The sequence below is a fragment of the Malaclemys terrapin genome, chromosome 6, assembly GCF_027887155.1.
Source record: "Malaclemys terrapin pileata isolate rMalTer1 chromosome 6, rMalTer1.hap1, whole genome shotgun sequence".
Classification (NCBI taxonomy): domain Eukaryota; kingdom Metazoa; phylum Chordata; order Testudines; family Emydidae; genus Malaclemys; species Malaclemys terrapin.
Window position 1 is genome coordinate 128,967,794 of NC_071510.1, and position 19,858 is coordinate 128,987,651.

Here is a 19,858-nt window from a genome sequence, read left to right on the forward strand (position 1 = left end):
ATGACCAACAATTTCTCCAATCAACTTTTTATCTGATATGGCTTAGTCAGTAATTTGACAGACAGTGAACTTTTAATTTTAATCTAAATAGTTTATTTTGAAGCTGTTTTTCCTTTGGTATTAAAGCAGTAAATAGGCAACTATGGGGACTTGGGGTTGTTTTATACTGTGTAAGCAAGCTAGAGAGTTGAGATATTTCAAATGTACGGGGAAAGCTTGCCTCATGTTTAACTAAATGTGAATGCTCTTCCCTCCAGTTATGTTCTCCCCTGCGCTCCAAAAAATCCTTACTCTTCATCACTAACTATTGTAGATCATTTCATGATATAATTATAGTGGTTGGTCTAGCCTCTTCAGCAGTTAGTAAAAAGGTCCTCTCTAGTTTCACTGTCAGACTTCCTGATCTTTCAAGTACCACGTCAGTCTTAATTAACTATTGGTCTTGGGTTAAGGAATTTAGCAGTCTGCATCAGGCATCATGAGACCTATCTAAGAAGTAGCTCTAGGCAGATCCAGCACTTTGTCAGTGCAAACAAATGTGACACCTAGTGTGGATTTCTGGATTCTTATGGAAACTATTTATCTTCCTTCTTTTTATGACCTGTACTTTTTCTTAAAAAGAACAGGAGTACTTGTGGCACCTTAGAGACTAACAAATTTATTAGAGCATAAGCTTTCGTGGACTACAGCCCACTTCTTCGGATGAAGTGGGCTGTAGTCCACGAAAGCTTATGCTCTAATAAATTTGTTAGTCTCTAAGGTGCCACAAGTACTCCTGTTCTTCTTTTTGCGGATACAGACTAACACGGCTGCTACTCTGAAACCTGTACTTTTTCTTAGCACGTTTTAGTCTGTAAAGCCTTTGCCACTGGAGACCTTGCAGCAGCATTCTGTGTTTGACAGTGTGTGCATGTCACAATTCACAGAAGTACCTAACTTCAGAAGTCTAGTTTGGAAGTTGAGAGCCTATTCTGAAATTTTAGATTGGCCTTTAGTGGAGGAGTCCAGACAAATCCTTGGGGAACCTTCCACCTTTGACTATCTTAACAAAATTTCTGTTCTTAATCTTTAGTCTTGCCAGTCCTCTCTCAGGAGAAATAAATGCACTCCAAGGATACTGCCCACTCCCCCCTTCAAAAATTGTCTACCTTGTAAACCCTCCCTTCTTTCAACAATGGCCTTAATACAGTCTTTCCTATGATGAAGAATATTCACAGATGCTTCTGCTTAATGGGCTCAATAGAAAACGAGGAAGGCATTCCTTCCCAGGGTCTGAGCACGCTTCTTCGATCTCTTGAGGAATGAGGACTCGAGCCCAAGTCTTGGACTTGGATGCCCTTACTCCAACATTGAAGTACATTGCGCTGCTCCTGAATGCCCAGTCCTGAACAAATGGTCTTAAACGTTGTTTTCTCAGTAACCTCTCTCTACTGGAGGTTAGTTATTGAGATGATGGCTTAGTCTTAACTGTTTGACTGGTGGCTTTTCCAAATCTGTACTGGCAAATAAGATCATACTCCATATTAATTTCTTGATACTGAGGAGGGGGGCTGCTTTCTTATGCAAGGGACTGTCCTGGGTTCAGATAATACATGGTGATTGGTAGCCTTGTAGTGGTATTTGGAAAATCTTCCAATTTTTGCCGCCTCCTCTTATTTAAAAACTTGAAACAGGAGATTAAACATATGGCCGTGAAGATGTTTTTCTTTCTCAGGGCTCTGCTTCAATGGCATTAGATTTTGTGACCCATAAGACCAATTAAAAACTAAGGTTGTCAAGCAGTTACATAGAATTGGGGGGAAAGGGGGGGGGGGAGAGGAAGGAAGGGATAGCTCAGTGGTTTGAGCATTGGCCTGCTAAACCCAGGGTTGTGAGTTCAATCCTTGAGGGGAACATTTAGGGATCTGGGGTATTTGGTCCTGCTAGTGAAGGCAGGGGGCTGGACTCAATGACCTTTCAAGGTCCTTTCCAGTTCTGAGAGAGGCATATCTCCATATTGTTATTGCACTGTTGTTAATAGAATACCATTTATTTAAATATATTTGGATGTTTCCTACATTTTCAAATATATTGATTTCAGTTACAACACAAAATACAAAATGTACGGTAGTCACTTTATATTTGTGATTACAAATATTTGCACTGTAAAAAAACAAAAGAAATAGTATTTTTCAAACCTAATACAAGTACTGTAGTGCATCTCTTTATCATGATTGTTGAACTTACAAAAGTAGAATTATGTTTAAAAAAAAAAGCGTTCAAAAATAAAACCATGTAAAACTTTAGAGCCTATAAATCCACTCAGTCCTACTACTTGTTTGTCTGAACAATTGGCTGAACAAGTTTGTTTACATTTGCAGGAGATAATGCTGTCTGCTTTTTGTTTACAATATCATCTGAAAGTGAGAACAGGCGTTTGCATGGCACTGTTGTAGCTGGCATCGCAAGGTATTTACGTGCTAGTTGCGCTAAAGATTCCCATGTCCCTTCATCTTCAACCACCATTCCAGAGGACATGCGTCCATGCTGATAATGGGTTCTGCTTGATAACTGTCCAAAGCAGTGTGGACCATCTGAGTCAGATGCCATAAGCAGAAGGTTGATTTTCTTTTTTGGTGGTTCAGGTTGCTCTTTTAAGACGTCTGAAAGCATGCTCCACACATCTTCCTTCTCAGATTTTGGAAGGCACTTCAGATTCTTAAACTTTGGATCAAGTGCTATAGCTATCTTCAGAAATCTCATATTGGTACCTTCCTTTGTTTTGTCAAATCTGCAGTGAAAGTGTTATCATCCAAGACTGCTGTAACATGAAATATATGGCAGAATGAGGGCAAAACAGAGCAGGAGACGTACAATTCTTCCCCAAGGAGTTCAGTCACAAATTTAATTAACACATTATTTTTTTTTTTAATGAGGGTGATCAGCATGGAAGCATGTCCTCTGGAATGGTGGCCGAAGTATGAAGAGGCATACGAAAGTTTAGCATATCTGGCACGTAAATACCTTGCAATGCCAACTACAAAAGCCTGCCATGCCAAAAGCCTGTTCTCACTTTCCGGTGACGTAATTTGGTATTAAAGCAGTAAATAGGCAACTATGGGGACTTGGGGTTGTTGTATACGATTGGCTGAACGAGAAGTAGGACTCAGTGGACTTGTAGGTTCTCAAGTTTTATATTTTGTTTAAGTGCAGTTATGTAACAAAAAATCTACATTTGTAAGCTGCACATTCACGATAGAGATCGCACTTCAGTACTTGTATGAGGTGAATTGAAAAATACTTTTCCTTTTGTTTATCATTTTTACAGTGCAAATATTTGTAATAAAAAATACATGAGCACTGTCTACTTTGTATTCTGTTGACAGTTTCAGAGTGGTAGCCATCAGATTAGGCCTGAATAAAGACTGGGAGTGGTTGGGTCATTACAAAGTCTAAACTTAATTTCCCCATTACTAATTTCTCCCTACTGTTACTCACACCTTCTTGTCAACTGTCTGTAATGGGCCATTCTCTTACCACTTCAAAAGTTATTTTTCCTCCCTTGGTATTCTGCTGTTAATTGATTTATCTTGTTAGACTGACCTCCCACTTGGTAAAGCAACCCCCCATCCTTTCATGTATTTATACCTGCTCCTGTATTTTTCACTTCATGCATCTGATGAAGTGGGCTCTGGCCCATGAAAGCTTATGCCCAAATAAATTTGTTAGTCTCTAAGGTGCCACAAGGACTCCTCATTGTTTTTGAATTCTGTGTTGTAATGGAAATCAATATATTTGAAAATGTAGAAAAACATCCAAAATATTTAATAAATTTCAGTTGGTATTCTATTGTTTAACAGTGCAATTAAAACTGCAATTAATCAGTTTTTTTAGTTAATCGCATGAGTTAACTGCAATTAATCGACAGCCCTAATAAAAACTAATCCATAATGAATAGGGAGTGGGTTTAGCTGTGGATTCACAATCCCCAAATCCTCATGCAGGAAGTGAGGGCGTGTGAGGATGTGCCAGTTCAGTTATCTGAATTCCCAAAGTGAACCAAAGTTTTTTAACCCTTCTTGGGTTGAAGTAGAAGGACTTTCCCCAGTAAAAAGCAACAGAGGGTCCTGTGGCACCTTTAAGACGAACAGAAGTATTGGGAGCATAAACTTTCATGGGTAAGAACCTCACTTCTTCACTTGCATCTGAAGAAGTGAGGTTTTTACCCACGAAAGCTTATGCTCCCAATACTTCTGTTAGTCTTAAAGGTGCCACAGGACCCTCTGTTGCTTTTTATAGATTCAGACTAACATGGCTACCCCTCTGATACTTTCCCCAGTAGTTATGAGTGGGGAAAAGATGGCATTCCTATAACTAAAGGAAAAAACTAGCTTAAAACTCTGTTCTTGTTTTTGGAGGTCACTTTTTGAGCAAAGATATGCAAGCTGTGAAAGTAGAAACTATATGTGAAACTAAGGACTGTGAAGCTTCCTGAAATCAAAAGAACCTGAAGTAGTATTTCAATTTGCTGGCTGTTGTGTGTACTGCAAGACTATGAGGAGGAGGAACTGGGACACCTACAGTTGCATGTGATGGCATGCTGCTGCCAAGAGTGGACTGAATCAAGGTACTGCAGACAAAAGAAACCAAGTATTCAGTTTTGCTGATGAATGCACATGGGGAGGTGTCAGAGACAGAGTTCTGATTACAGTAGTGAGAGAAGGCATAAAAGTAAACCTTAATTCAGTTATACCCTGGTAGGAATAATAGATATTTTTCATATAGCGCTTCAGTTAAGAATCATTGTCAAGATTGTGGACTAGATGGCCTAGGTTTAAGCCCAATTTCTGATGCCCCAAACAATGTGGCTTCAATTTGCCACAAGAAACAAGTTTAAGTCTAAGTTTAATACAACTAACTCTCAGGATGTTTTTTCTAATATTCAGTCTAATTTTTCACTTGTATTACATCCAATTACTTTTAGTTATGCCCCATTATGCAATCCTCTGGTCCTTTCCATCCTCTGTTTACAGCTTTCAAATATTTATCCTGTTCTCATGTCCCCTTACCTATATGTAAATGGTTTTTAAAATCTCTTAATCCATACGGGCTCCTATTCACTTTTGTTCTTCTCTGAACTCCCTCTCATCTGTCTGAAGCGTGAGGCTGAATGTATGTGATGTGTTAAACTTCCCACCACTTTTGAGTACTGGAAAAAAGAACTCCTCCTTTCCCTCTCTTCTGTTCCACAAAATAGTTGCTAGTCTGAGCACTACATGTTGGTTAGACCAGCTCACTCCATCACTCTGGAGGCTTTCTGCTGAGTTCAGACTCCCTCTGTTGAACTACAGCAGCACTGCACTCTGACACAAGACTTCAGAGCTATAAACTACAGAAAACACTAATTAAACCCTTGTGGGCCATAGGATTAGTGCAACATTTAGAAGCTTACATTTACTTGGAAAATGTTGCTGTAATAGGGAGGGACTGTCCAAGCCAGGTGACACCTTCCATTATAAAAAAATCTTCTGAGGAACTAAGTTCTCATACATGGTATTCCCTCCTGTACTTCAACGCTGTTGGCTTTGTCTAGTAGCTCTAAAGTGACTAAAACAGCCACAAGGCATTACTTCCCTGACCAAAAGCAGAAAATATCTAACAAAACAAGCAAATTCTACCGGTTTAGGTGAGCAGCCGAGCCTCTAGATGCTAAGAAGCCCCCAGTGAGGTTGAAAAGATCAATGACTTGAAGACTGCCACCAAGGCATACTGGCAAACATTTCTGAATGGGAGTTCCACAGCCAAGGTCCCTGACCTGAAAGTGCTCTGCCAACCTCAAGAACAACTTGAGGATCCAGGAATGCATTTATGTCTGTGCAGGGTGGATTGATTTCTAAAGCGATTCCAGTGATTTAAGTGACTGATTTAAATAAGCAAGCAGGAAACTTATTTAAATTATCTGTTTTAATCTTGGTTTGTATTTGTATATTTTCTCTTTCCTAAAGAGAGGCTGACTTCCATTGGTTGGTAACCATTAAAAGACGTTGATATGCAACTAAAGATAGCCTTTTACACTAAATTTGGTGCTGCTTTTTGCTAGCTGGGAGGATATACTTAATATTGATTTATTTAAGCAATTATATAGCTTAACTTATTCAGATTCTTAATTTTTATAATAGAAAATCGTGACTGTGTTTTTTACTAAATGATTTTTTTTAATTTGATTTGTCAAGCTGTATTTGGAAACTAAAAATGCACAAAAACAGCCTTTTAAAATTTAAAACTTGTTTTTACTAAAAGTACCTTAGATGTGCTGGATACACAAACCTTTTCAGAAAGTTTATCAAAACACGCTTTGCTTTAAAACTGATTTTTATTAAGCAAGGGAAGTACTAGCTGTAGTTAATGAGTTGAGCTGGCTGATTGTTTCTGGTTACCATGTCCTTCAAGATCGTAGAATTAGTAGATCTCATACCTAGTTTTTATTGATAGTTTGGAAGAAGAAAACAAGTTTTCCTGTTTTTTTTCAACTCCTAGTTTTTCTTAAACTGTTTTGAATGAACTAGTAATTGAACCTAAACCAATTGAATAAACGGAAATGAAGCAAGTATTCTTTCAGCAGCTGCAGAAGAGGCTACTGCTGTCACACTGGTTTAACACTTACGGTTTCTGGTTTCAGGTGCTTGGCCAGTGACTTCCACCAGTTCAGTTGTCTCACTGTCTTTAAGCCTTGGTAACAAACATGTACTGCTTAGTCATTTACGTTTAAAAATATTTAGTAAGTCGAGGTCTTAACGTAGGTGGTCATAATTTCAAATTTAATTTAAAACACTTTTATTTTTATCTGCCTAAATCCACTTGTAATGTGTTTCATGCCAAAGAAGGGGGTGGTTATGCTAGCAGGGAACGTTACTGAAAGTGGCAAAAAACTGGGCTTTTCCTTGAGTTAATCTGAGAATCAGAAATGAAATTAACAAACTTTCTTCTCATTTTTTGAGGAAATGGCAAAAAAATTGAAGTTCCACCTAATAATATTTAATAGGCTTTGCTTCCACTGAATAATGCCACCACAGTGTATTGAGTTCATCTTTGTGGTATGCCACAGGACTGTGGTGGTCCATAATGAATCAGTGTTCAGTCTGTCCCGTAGAAGAGATCACAAATCACAGGGCAATATAAAGTCTTGCATCTGAAGAAGTGAGGTTCTTACCCCCGAAAGCTTATGCTCCCAATACTTCTGTTAGTCTTAAAGGTGCCACAGGACCCTCTGTTGCTTTTTACAGATTCAGACTAACACAGCTACCCCTCTGATACAGGGCAATATAAAGCTTTTATATCCATGCATAGTTCCTATTTATATCATTTTGGAGTTGGGCCATAGATTACACCCTTACAGGCACACAGTCCTTTTAATTATATGCTGTGAAAGTACCTCTTTCTTCCTCTGGGCTGCTGGGAGGGAGTCTGTGTAACCTTCAGAGAGCCTCTCTTCTGTTTCTCTCCTCTCCCTGATGTTCTTGCATGGTGCCGGAGCCCATTTAAGAGTGCATCATGCTATCTGGTCAGTTTGCTCTCCTCTCAGTGAGGAGCACTGCTATGATTCCCTGGGTTAGGACAGAATGCCAAACTCAGCTGAGCACCTTAGCATGGGAGTGTTGTTCAGTTGCTGATGACAGGAAGTGAGCCAAGCCTGGATGAGGGAGCAAATGTGAATGGTCTTACTTTGCAGGTGTGACTTTAGAAGAGGGTCAGTATATGTACTCAACTTCTAGTTGTGATGTTCTGAGATCTTAACCTGCACTTCAAAAAGTTTCCTATTGTAATCCCTCTGGAGTTTTCTCTGACTGAGAGAATAATGCCATTTTATACTTTCTAAAGTTCTCGGTAGTCCTCTCGCGTTTTATCCTCTCAAAAGGAAGCAAAGTAATGTAAGTTTATGAGGAGGCCACTGTGTTCTCATCGGGTTTCAGTGATTTAGCTGGATATTTCAGTAGCCATTTGGAACTACATAACTACTTGTCATGCCTGGAATCCCCTGTGACTGCAGTTGACTGTTTTTATAGTAATCCCCTTATGAACTGTAGATTTTGGGGGGATTTATGTGACTTTTGGTATTTGTTACCTTTTGTCTGTATTTAAAGACTAACCATTTTGAATTGCTGCAAACGTCTTGAATAGAAATTGCAGTGTTGCATAGTAGGGTGGATTGTTTTAAATCAGATCACTTAAAATGAGTGGTTTTTAATCCGTGATTTAAATCAGTAAGCAGGAAACTTTGATTTAAATAATCTTAATCTTGTTTCGCATTTGTGTATTTTTATTTATTTTATTTAAGTTATAGTAGACCCTCAGTTACAACCACTTCGGGAATGAAGGATGTTTGTAACTCTGAACAAAACATTATGGTTATTCTTTCAAAAGTTTACAACTGAACATTGACTTAATACAGCTTTGAAACTTTTACACAGAAGAAAAATCGTGCTTTTAACCATCTTAATTTAAATGAAATAAGCACAAACAGTTTCCTTACCTTGTCAAATTTTTTTTAAACTTCCTTTTTTTCTTTTTCTAATAGTTTACATTTAACACAGTAGTGCACTGTATTTGGTGGGTTTTTTTCACTCTCTGCTGCTGCCTGATTGCATACTTCCGATTCCTAATGAGGTGTGTGGTTGACTGGTTAGTTCGTAACTATGGTGTTCTGAGGTTCTACTGTATTTTCCTAAAGAGAGATTGATTCTCATTAGTTTGGTAGCCATTAAAATATGTTGACTTGCAACTAAATATAACCTTTACGTTAAATTAGATTCCTCTTTTGCTTAAAAAAAAAAAAAACTTTTTATCCAACCTATTGTTCACTAGTCTACTTCTGAGGCACACTGCGCATATGCTAAGGTGGCACATGACCAGGATTCATCACCAAATTTGGTCTGCTGGTTGGATCGTTAGCTTCCCCGGCTTGGGTCGGGTACTGATGGGGAGTGCGACGCGAATTCTGATCCGGTTTACACAAACGGCAAATTTACATTATTGTCTTTATGCACAAAGGCCTCCATTTGAAATATGTAAAATGGCTAAAGAAGAATTTGGTGGTATTCTTGGCCCTGTACAACTGCACAGGTTTGCCATACTTTACTGTTTAATAAATATTTTGATCTTGGGTAAAATTGCCAAGGAACCTATCCCAAGTGGCTGAAGTCAAACAGTCCTCAAGTGTGGTGTTCCAAATTGTTAGTCCAATAATTCTGCTAATGTTTACTGAATCTTTAACCTCTGTCTTGCAGAATGGAGACGTATGTATTTCAATTCTTCACCCACCTGTAGATGACCCACAAAGTGGAGAACTGCCATCTGAAAGGTGGAACCCTACCCAGAATGTCAGGTATCAAAATACAGAACCACTGACTCCACAAATGTAGACCTCATGAAAGTTCTCTTGTGGTCCATATGTCCATCCAGACCATAGCCTGTCTTCCGGCCTCTGATGGAAATGGGGAAACTGGCTTGGCAACAATCTCTAAAAATGGCTTGTCTGAATTTGACCGAAATAAGTATCTTAAATTGGAAAAATAATCTTCTAGTTAATTACTGGAGTGCAGTATGTTCAGATACTGTGCTACCCTGTTGAGATTTCCACTCTGTGTGGTGATGTATCAGTGTTAAAAATTGCTCAGAGAATAAACTTGCTGTCTCAGATTTAGACTAGCCTTTCCAAAGCCACACTGTCCTTCATATTTAAACTACCATTCTACTTTTGAGTAAGTACTCCACTGACCCATCTTTCAGGATTTGTCTGCATACTCATTTACTAATATTCGAGATTTGTCCTGAGGGATCATGCAACCAAAAGGGGTAGAAAAAAATCAAGACTAAATCAAGCAGGGGGGGAATCCAGCCTGTGGGCCAGGATTTTGACACCAGTGGCGTATGCTGTCTGCTTGTACCTTGGGCCTTTTTCCTACTTTTTCCCTTGCCTTCTACTATTTGGCAATCTTATCCTTTTGAATGTTGTCCTAAGCAGATGGTTTCCAGGTATTTCCCCTTGGTGCCCAAAGCTGAATGAGTCACGAGTCGCCAAAAGCACTCTAGGCAAACCAACACTTTGCTTTCTTTGGGCAGGTCTACATTTAAAAAGCTGTATCTGCACAGCTGAAGGTGCTGTATGTCTACAGGAGAGAACTCTCTCATTGGTGTAATTAATCCACCCCTGCGAGAGGTGGTAGCTGTATTGACAGGAGCTCTCCTGCCTACATAGCGCTTAGTTTGGTATAACTACGTTGCTCAGAAATGTGGATTTTTTCATACCCCTGAGCAACATAGTTATACCAAAGTAATTCTGTAGTATAGACCTATTCTTTGAAAATCCTAACTCTGTATATCCTCTCTTGAGTTTATAGTGCTCCATGCTACAATATGCCTCTAATGACACTTGCTTTATGTACAGTGGTGAACCATGCAGTGGTAATAGCTATCTAGCTACACAGTGGAAAGAATTCTTGCTGGGATATTAAGAACTTAGAGTAAAGCTTTATGCTGTGTTTAAGTTTGTCTGATTCACAACCAAAAGATGAGTTTTTAAAAAGAACGGTCTCTAATCTGCATTATATCTTTAGAAAAGTATCAGCAAGTGGAAGTATCCAGTGTTTACAGTGTTAAGTATTACTAAACAGTGATTCCGCAATTTCAGATCTTGCTCTATCCCTTGATCGATTTTTTTTTTTCTATTTTTTTATTGATAACATGTATTGAGGTCCCAGCCTATTTATTTAAGTCTAATATTTGGAAAGAGTCAAACAATGACACTATACAGGAGAGTTTCTGCCTTGATAGCTAAAGGAGCCAAGTGATGGCACTTTTGCTGTTATCCTTAGGGCCTGGAGCTCGGTCTCTCTAGTCCTCAACCAGTTTCTCCACTTACTATTAGCTTTCAAAAGGTTGTCTCATAGTCCATGATTTTTAAGCTCTGACTAATTTGGGGTTTTGTTAATTTATCATTAGAAAGAACTGTTGTCTAACCAAATGCTTTGGCAAAGATGGGATAAGGAAGATTGCTGACCCTTAGGGCAGGTCTACGCTACAGGACTAAGTCGACCTAAGTTGCACAACTCCAGCTACGTACCTTAGGTTGACTTATTGCGCTGTCTACACCGCACTGTCTCAACGGGAAAAACGCTCCCGTCGACTTACCTTACGCTTCTCATTCCGGTGGAGTACCGGCGTCGACGGGAGAGTGATAGGTGGCTGCGCGTCGGTCCCCCGGTAAGTGGAGACAACCCCGTAGAATAGGCTAGCAAGCCACAGTCTGCAAGGTGCTGAAGTAGAATGGTCTTGGCTGAAAACTGGGCATTTTAATGAACCAGTGATTTATAATCCCAACTACACATACCAAAGGTTAGGGTCTAAATTAGCTGTTATCTCTAAGAAAGATCTTGGAGTCATCCTGGATAGTTCTCTGAAAAAGTCTCATTAACGTGCAGCAGCAATCAAAAAAAGCTAACAGTGCTGGGATCCATTAGGAAAAGGATAGGGAAGACTGAAAATATCCGTGCCACTATCTAATTCATGATACGCTCACATCTTGAATACTGCATGCAGTTCTGGCCATCCCATCTCAAAAAAGATATATATTAGAATTGGAAAAAGTACAGAGAAGAGCAGCAGAAATGATTATGGGTATGGAACAGCTGCTGTATGGGGAGAGATTAAAGACCTGGGACTGCTCATTTTAGAAAAGAGACAACTAAGGGACGCTGTGATAGGTGTATAAAATCACGAATGGTGTGGAGACAGTGAATAGGGAAATGTTAATTACACCTTCACATAACACACAAACTAGGGGTCATCCAATGAATTTAATAGGCAGCAGGTTTGAAACTCACATAAGGAAGTCTCCTGACAATATTAATTTTGGAAAAGTACTATTTGTAAGCCCCCACCCTCCCCAAAACAAGATATACATGATGCAACCAAGATGGGGGGGGGGGGGGGGAGGGTTCCCTGCATTAGTTTAATCATTGATCAAGTAAAAAAGATTGGTGTCAACTTTTCCTTGGGTCAGTTATCAAAACTGATATTCATATACATAAACTAAACCATTAATTTACAACTAAATATCCAGATTCACTTCTTAGCTTGGCCTTCCAGTAAATCTTTAGCTTCATTGATTTTGGCTGCCACATAGGGAGAACCACCTTTATCTGGATGATTCAAAAGCATGATCCGTCTGTGAGCCTCCCTAATTTTACCTTTATTGGCTGTAGGACTCACTCCTAATATTAAAGCTGCTTCTCGTTTGGTCATTTTGGGATCAAATCCACCTCTGTAATAACCACTGAAGGCAGATTTTGGCAGATTCTGAAGGGCTTGTTTTACTTGTGGTTCCATTTGCTTCATAGCTTGTAATGCATAACGACCTGCAAATCCAGCAGCAGCTATTGTCAGACCAACCGCTATCGAGTCGGGGACGGCGGGGCCCCGAGCCGTGTCCGGTCCGGCCGTTTCCCGCCCGCAGTAGCGGGGCTCCGCCGGGCTAGTACTGTGATAGCGGTTGGTCTGACAATAGCTGCTGCTGGATTTGCAGGTCGTTATGCATTACAAGCTATGAAGCAAATGGAACCACAAGTAAAACAAGCCCTTCAGAATCTGCCAAAATCTGCCTTCAGTGGTTATTACAGAGGTGGATTTGATCCCAAAATGACCAAACGAGAAGCAGCTTTAATATTAGGAGTGAGTCCTACAGCCAATAAAGGTAAAATTAGGGAGGCTCACAGACGGATCATGCTTTTGAATCATCCAGATAAAGGTGGTTCTCCCTATGTGGCAGCCAAAATCAATGAAGCTAAAGATTTACTGGAAGGCCAAGCTAAGAAGTGAATCTGGATATTTAGTTGTAAATTAATGGTTTAGTTTATGTATATGAATATCAGTTTTGATAACTGACCCAAGGAAAAGTTGACACCAATCTTTTTTACTTGATCAATGATTAAACTAATGCAGGGAACCCTTCCCCCCCCCCCCCCCCCCCCCCATCTTGGTTGCATCATGTATATCTTGTTTTGGGGAGGGTGGGGGCTTACAAATAGTACTTTTCCAAAAGTGATTTTAAGCCACTATCTCTAGAAGTGGTACAATTTACCTCTGACAATATTAACTATCTCTGTAATCCCCGCTGCCTAGCCATTAGTTGGCAGTGTACTTCCACTGTGGGATCTAGAGTATCTTCAAGAGGGATTTAATTCTTCCACTCCTAGGGTAGCTCCTGTTCATGTCCCTTTTGAAAAATGTAGAGAAGACTTAGCCCATTAGAAACATTAATTTTGTTGACGTTCTTACCATACACCACCAGGCAGATGCGAATAACCAGATAGTTGGTAGTATTTCTCATTGGTGACCCTTGGGGCCAGTACTTAAGGTACACATTTAAGTCAAATGAGCTTTCCTGGTTTAGGGAGGGTAGACTATCTCAAGCCACTTCCCCTCATCCTACTTCCTTGGGAATCTTTTAGGCACTATTCTAGACCATGTCTTCACTACAGGGACTATCTCCACATAGCTATGTCAGGGTAACCCTGTAGCACAGACTCAGCCTACGGTGACGGAAGGGGTTTTTCCATTGCTGTAGGAACACCGCTTCCTCAAGCGTTGACAGCTAGATCGGTAGCAGCATTTTTCTGTCCATCTATCTGCGTCTCTGCTGGGGATTAGGTCAATAAAGCTATGGTGCTAACGGGTGTGTCCCCTATGCAACAGGGATTCACTAGTGCTAGGCCCAACTCCTCTTCTCACAATCAAGGCAGAGTGTCTGGAGAAGGGCACACAGTTTGAAGTGAAGAGATCCTGAGTTCTAATTATGGCTGTGCTTCTGGTTCTTGTGTGGCCTAGTACAAACAGAAGAGTGGGCAAATCACATCAATCTGTCAAAATGGGGATATTTGTTAATATCCTAGGGGTGCGGAGGATGGATTACCCATCCGTACAGTGATTTGAACAAGACTTTTTGACCAAGGCATTCCTTTGGACAATGGACAATAAGAGTCAAGCTTGTCTGTGCAGGAGACGGAACTTTCTCCAGTAGTGGTCAGAGACCAGAATGAACTCTTCCAGAAACTGACCACCTTTCACTGTCAGTGCAAGGCTATTTTCTTTTACCTTGCATTCAGAGAAGGCTAAGGAGTGACTCGATTACAGTCGAGAAGTTACCTACAGGAGGAACAAATATTTAATAATGGGTTCTTCAGTCTAGCACAGAAAGGTATAGCATGATCCAATGGCTGGAAATTGAAATGAGACAAATTAAGACTGAAAATAAGGAATACCAGTGAGTGAGTAACCATTGGAACAATTTACCAGGGCTCTGGGTCTATTTTTTTTTTTTTCCCCATCACTGACTATTTTTAAATCAAGATTGGATGTGTTTGTAAAAGATCTGTTCTGAATTATTTTGGGCAAGTTCGGTGGCATGTGTTGTGCAAGTCAGACTAGATGATCACAATGGTCCCTTCTGGCCTGGAATAAATGACCATGACATCTCCATGTGATCTCCTTGATATTTCTAATTAGAAAACAGATAGTTGTTGGACTACCTACAGGTAACCAGTCTGTTACCATGTTTCCTGTTGAAATAGGAAATTCCTGTGGTGTTCCATATATCACAGAGATCCAATGTGTTGATGCACAACTACTATGCCATCTGCCTATATACACATCATATACAGGGTTTATTTTAAAGTAAGATGTGAAAAGGAATGACTTCCATCTACCCCTCTTTTCCTATGGAATGCTGACACCCATGTGGGTTGTCAGAAGTGGGGATTGAACTTGTGACCTCTGGATCTCTACTGGCTGAGCTAAAAGATTGTCTCTTAGCCTAGTTTCAGAGTAGCAGCCGTGTTAGTCTGTATCCGCAAAAAGAACAGGAGTACTTGTGTCACCTTAGAGACTAACAAATTTATTAGAGCATAAGCTTTCGTGGACTACAGCCCACTTCTTCGGATGCATATAGAATGGAACATATATTGAGGAGATAGATATATATATACACACACACACATATACAGAGAGCATAAACAGGTGGGAGTTGTCTTACCAACTCTGAGAGGCCTCCCACCTGTTTATGCTCTCTGTATGTGTGTGTATATATATCTCCTCAATATATGTTCCATTCTATATGCATCCGAAGAAGTGGGCTGTAGTCCACGAAAGCTTATGCTCTAATAAATTTGTTAGTCTCTAAGGTGACACAAGTACTCCTGTTCTCTTAGCCTAGGCAAGCTCATCAACCTCTGGGGCCTAGCTACCACCAGAGGGAGACAGTGCGGCACTATTTGTGGGTATGGCTTAGGCTTATGTATCTGGCTGGTCTTTATATTGTTGCTATTTTGAATCCCCACTAAATTGTAACACTTTCAGAATAAGCCATCCCAGAGCACTGATGGTGACCTGTTCGACTGAATAACATTGGTATGTGTTTCTTGAAAATACCTTACTTGAGACCTAAGTGAACAAGCATTTACCTAGGAAACATGTATCCCAAATATGTAGTTATAGGCATAACACTTAACACACTCTTGGACAGTAATCTATAGCCCTTGTGGTCATGTTTCACTCTTTAGAGCAATATAACTAGCGGGTATGACTTATTTCTTAGCATGATAAGAGGAATATTCCCTGAGTTCTGTAGAAGCAAGTGTTTAGGCACGGTCTTCTCAGCTCTTGTCTTTGGTATCTCCTATTTCATATATACTTTCCTTCCACTTCACTTCTAATGCATTTGTCTCTAGTAAGACTTCAGGCAAGTGCAGTAAACAGAACAGTAACTGCAGCCACGGGGCTGGGAGTATAGAATTACTTAGCTTAGTTTGCACTTTGTGCCGTGTGCCTTCGTCATGAGGGGTGTGCATGCACCCAAGAGCACAGGCTCTTAAGCTTTCTTGACTGTTGTATGAAATGTAACTTTTGGCCTTCCTGTTCTTATTGCCTTGTTTAGAACCTTGTCTCCTTAAAATAAACTGTCACTGCTCTTCGTGGGTATTCTGAACACCTCCATCCTACTGAAGAGAGCTTTGCTCTCTTTTGGCTTGTTGTTGCTGCAGATCAAGGAGGCTGTCTGCTAGGAGTTACGTAACTGACCTTGTGCTGATTCACAGCTCACCAAGAATCACTCTCGACAGTGTAATGGGATACTGTAGAATTCTTGCGTGTTCTCCTTGGGTTGCCTAGCAGCTATCACCCGTAGCACTGCGTGGGCTGGGGGAATCCGGGCTGGGGGAATCCGGGCTGGGGATCCAAGACATCCCTAACAGCAGTCAGGCAAGAAAAAGCCAAGGCCTGGAATCCAGACTGTAGTATGAGGAATCCTTCTTTGGAGGCATCAGACCATAGCAACTGCCATCTCCTTCCCCAGTACGGGGGCTGAACAAACAGGGCAGGGTTTCCTGGGAGGCAGGAGGAGGTAGCTCCCAGGACCATCGGGGATTTCTCAAGTAGCCAGGCTCCTTGAGCCTACACAGCCCCTGGATGTTGGCAGACTGCCTTTTACAACTGGAACGATGGACATTATTTTTGTCTACCAGTTCAGTTGGCTGTCTGCCCCAAACACATCCCGCCTCTGTCTCTGCAGCCAGCCTTGCACTCCCTGCCTGCCTTTCATTCCCTGTAACGAACAAGTAAAAGTAAATGGAACTGACAGGCCAGGTGCCCATCACCGCCCTGAACATTTTACTTTACGTTGGGCTCCCACCGGCCACTGTCATGTCTGCCTTCTCTAGAATATCTGCCTCGGGGCACAGGCAGTCCTCTGTCAGTTTGTGTGTGGGGAGGTGCCCATCACAATGGGGAACTAATCCTGATTGGAGCATTTGGCTATTTAGGAAAGAATCTTGTGAGGATTCTTTACATGATGAATATTCAATTGCTAGGGTGAGATAGGGGTGTATGTGGTTAAACTCTTAAAAGCAAATATGTTTGAGGAAAACAAACTCTTTACGCCAGGGACTCTGGCTGTGCAGGTTTCTGATACTAAGGGTACGTCTATACTTACCTCCGGGTCCGGCAGTAAGCAATCGATCTTCTGGGATCGATTTATCGCGTCTTGTGTAGACGCGATAAATCGATCCCGGAAGTGCTCGCCGTCGACGCCAGTACTCCTGCTCCGCGAGAGGAGTACACAGAGTCGACGGGGGAGCCTGCTTGCCGCGTCTGGACCCAAGGTAAGTTCGAACTAAGATACTTCAGCTACATTATTCACGTAGCTGAAGTTGCGTATCTTAGTTCGAAGTGGGGGGTTAGTGTGGACCAGCCCTAACTTATAAACACTTAAGCACTAAAGCTGGGACTAAAGCACACTGGTGCTGAAAGCCCCCACTACCTCAGGTGTGGGGGGGATTATATTCAGCACCGGTTTGCACAGGCACCTTAACGCTTTCTCCTTTCAGATCTTCCTGGCTTGAAGATCTCCTAGTGCATCATTTGTGGAATTGGTCAGAGAATTTTTTTGACAAATCACCTTTTTATCGGAAAATACAGATTCCTCAAGACCTCCTGGGAACTTATCAGGTTCAATGAAACTTTCATTGGGAAAGGTCTGACTCCTGTTGGGAATCTCTGGTCAGAGATCACATGTCCGCCATTATAGCCAATAGCTCCATGGTTAGGGCACTCACCTAGGATGCGGGAGACCCCAGGTTCAAGTTCCTGCTCCAAATCAGGCAGGACTGGAACTTGGGTCTCCTGTATCCTAGGTGAGTGCTCGAACCGCTGGGCTATTGGCTGTTCTGTGGGATGTGTGTGTGTGTCTCTCTGTCTCTCTCTCTCTCTCTCTGTCTCTCTCTCTCTCTCTCTCTCTCTCTCTCTCTCTGGCAGCATTATTATTGTGGTGTTTTTTTTTAAACTTCAAAAGGTCTTGGGTCCATCCTAGTACTTAACAGGAACAGTTTGCAGTCCTAAATATTTGCTGGATAGGGACGGTGCTTTGTCCTGCTGTGAAGGCAGGGGACTGGACTAGATGACCTTTCAAGGTCCCTTCCAGTTCTGAGATAGGGCGCGCACGCTCTCGCTCTGAAACCTTTTTCCCCCACACGTTTTCATTTTACAATCTCTCCAGTGAAACAAATTCCTGTTTGTTCTCTACCACCCCATTCTCTCCCTCTCCCTCCCCCCAACCTCTAAAACTCCAGGCTATTGGTGGTCTGAGCACATAAATCCTGTCATGCTGTTAACTTTGCTTTCATTTCAGCTGTGGGGTGTGAATTTGCACCTAATTTTATTTTAAGTCTCAGCTCTAAATGTGTTCCTAAAATGGCAGCCTTAATTCACCTTCAAGACTTCTACCATAGGTCCATGAATGCTTAGCCCTGACTGCTAATGTTGCTTTTTTTATTTTCCAGGACTATCCTACTGAGTGTAATCTCCTTGCTTAATGAGCCCAACACCTTCTCTCCCGCCAACGTGGATGCATCAGTCATGTTCAGGAAGTGGAGGGACAGTAAAGGAAAAGACAAAGAGTATGCTGAAATCATTAGGTAAAGTCTTGTTTGGATAGGAGACATTGCAATAAGAATTCAGTGCGATACTTCACACATCTTTTAAAACCACTTATTTTAAAGTTTCTAGATGAGCTTGATGCTTACAGAGCTAGATGTTGAAAGGGACATGGAAAATTACAATAGGGTCATAAGAGCAATGAGTGAAATTGGGTGGGAATCTGCTTAACATCTTAGATATGTATACACATGCAAGGAGTATGGGGAATAAACGGGAAGAACTGGAAGTTGGCACATAAACTGAATTATAACAACTGGTATCACCGACTTGGTAGGATAAGTCTCATTACTGGAATATTGGTGTAGAGAGTGATAGCCTCTTTAGGAAGGGCAGGGTAGGAGGGGAGGGCAGAACACTTGTTCTGAGGTCCAAAAGAAGGTGAGAGGCAGACCAGTTGAAAGTCTCTGAATAAACATAGAAGAGGCAGGAGAGTCAGGAGGGGTGACTTCATGGTATGGATCTACTGTAGACCAGCAAATCAGAAGAGGGAGGTGGATGAGGGATTTCTAGAACAAATAACAGAAATATCCAACACACACAAAGTCTATTAGTAATGGGAGACTTTAGTAATGGGACCTTCCCAGGCATTTGTTGGAAAAGTAACATGGCAAAACACCACTTCCAATAAGTTCTTGGGGACAACTTCTTGTTTCAGAAAGTGGAGGAAGTAACCAGGGGAACTAGCTTGTTGGACTTGATTCTGACCAAGAGGGAGAAATTGTTTGCAAATCTGAAAGTTGAAGGCAATTTGGGTAAAAGTGCTCATAAAATGATGAGTTTCATGATTCTAAGGAAAGGAAGGAGTGAAAGTAGCAGAATAGGAACAGTGGACTTCAAAAAAACAGACATCAACAGATTCAGAGCTAGTAGGTAAGGTTCCATCGGAAGAAAATCTAAGGGATAAAGGTTCAGGAGAGCTGGCAGTTCCTCAAGGAGACAATATTAAAGGTACAACTGCAAACAATTCCAATGCGAAGGAAAGACCAGAAGAATAGAAAAAGGTCAATATGGCTCCATCAGGAGCTCTTTAATCTGAAAATCAAAAAGGAATCCTACAAAAAGTAGAAACATGAATCAATTGCCAAGGATGTCTACACAAAAAATAGCACAAGCACGTAGTGACAAAATCAGAAAGGCTAAGGCACAAAATGAGTTACACCTAACAAGGGGCATAAGGCAATCAGAAGAGGTTCTTTAAATACATTAGGAGCAAGAAAAAGATAAAGGAAACTGTAGGTACTCTACTTAATGGGGAAGAGAAGAGCTAATAACTAATGCCATCAAGAAGCTGGCGTGTTTAATGCCTATTTTGCGTCCATCTCACTAAAATGATTGATGA

General features: G+C 41.1%; 3 protein-coding genes across 3 annotated transcripts in view; 2 read left to right on the plus strand and 1 right to left on the minus strand.

Moving 5' to 3' along the window:
* The window catches only part of UBE2R2 (ubiquitin conjugating enzyme E2 R2), a 92,490-nt gene that overhangs the window by 65,217 nt on the left and 7,415 nt on the right, over positions 1-19,858 (plus strand). Inside the window, exons 3-4 of the mRNA XM_054031553.1 lie at positions 9,264-9,361; positions 18,363-18,497. Coding sequence (XP_053887528.1) covers positions 9,264-9,361; positions 18,363-18,497 — 233 coding nt within the window. The remainder of the gene's footprint in view (positions 1-9,263; positions 9,362-18,362; positions 18,498-19,858) is intronic.
* LOC128838973 (mitochondrial import inner membrane translocase subunit TIM14-like) lies at positions 11,915-12,428 on the minus strand. Its single transcript, XM_054031554.1, has one exon. The coding sequence runs from the start codon at positions 12,370-12,372 to the stop codon at positions 12,100-12,102; it is 273 nt and encodes a 90-aa protein (XP_053887529.1). The 5' UTR covers positions 12,373-12,428; the 3' UTR covers positions 11,915-12,099.
* On the plus strand, positions 12,439-13,108 carry LOC128838974 (mitochondrial import inner membrane translocase subunit TIM14-like). Its single transcript, XM_054031555.1, has one exon. The coding sequence runs from the start codon at positions 12,580-12,582 to the stop codon at positions 12,850-12,852; it is 273 nt and encodes a 90-aa protein (XP_053887530.1). The 5' UTR covers positions 12,439-12,579; the 3' UTR covers positions 12,853-13,108.

What these genes read in the sequence shown, in the direction of transcription:
- LOC128838973 (XM_054031554.1), bottom strand. Translation starts at nt 12,372, where the DNA reads ATGAAGCAAATGGAACCACAAGTAAAACAAGCCCTTCAGAATCTGCCA.
- LOC128838974 (XM_054031555.1), top strand. Translation starts at nt 12,580, where the DNA reads ATGAAGCAAATGGAACCACAAGTAAAACAAGCCCTTCAGAATCTGCCA.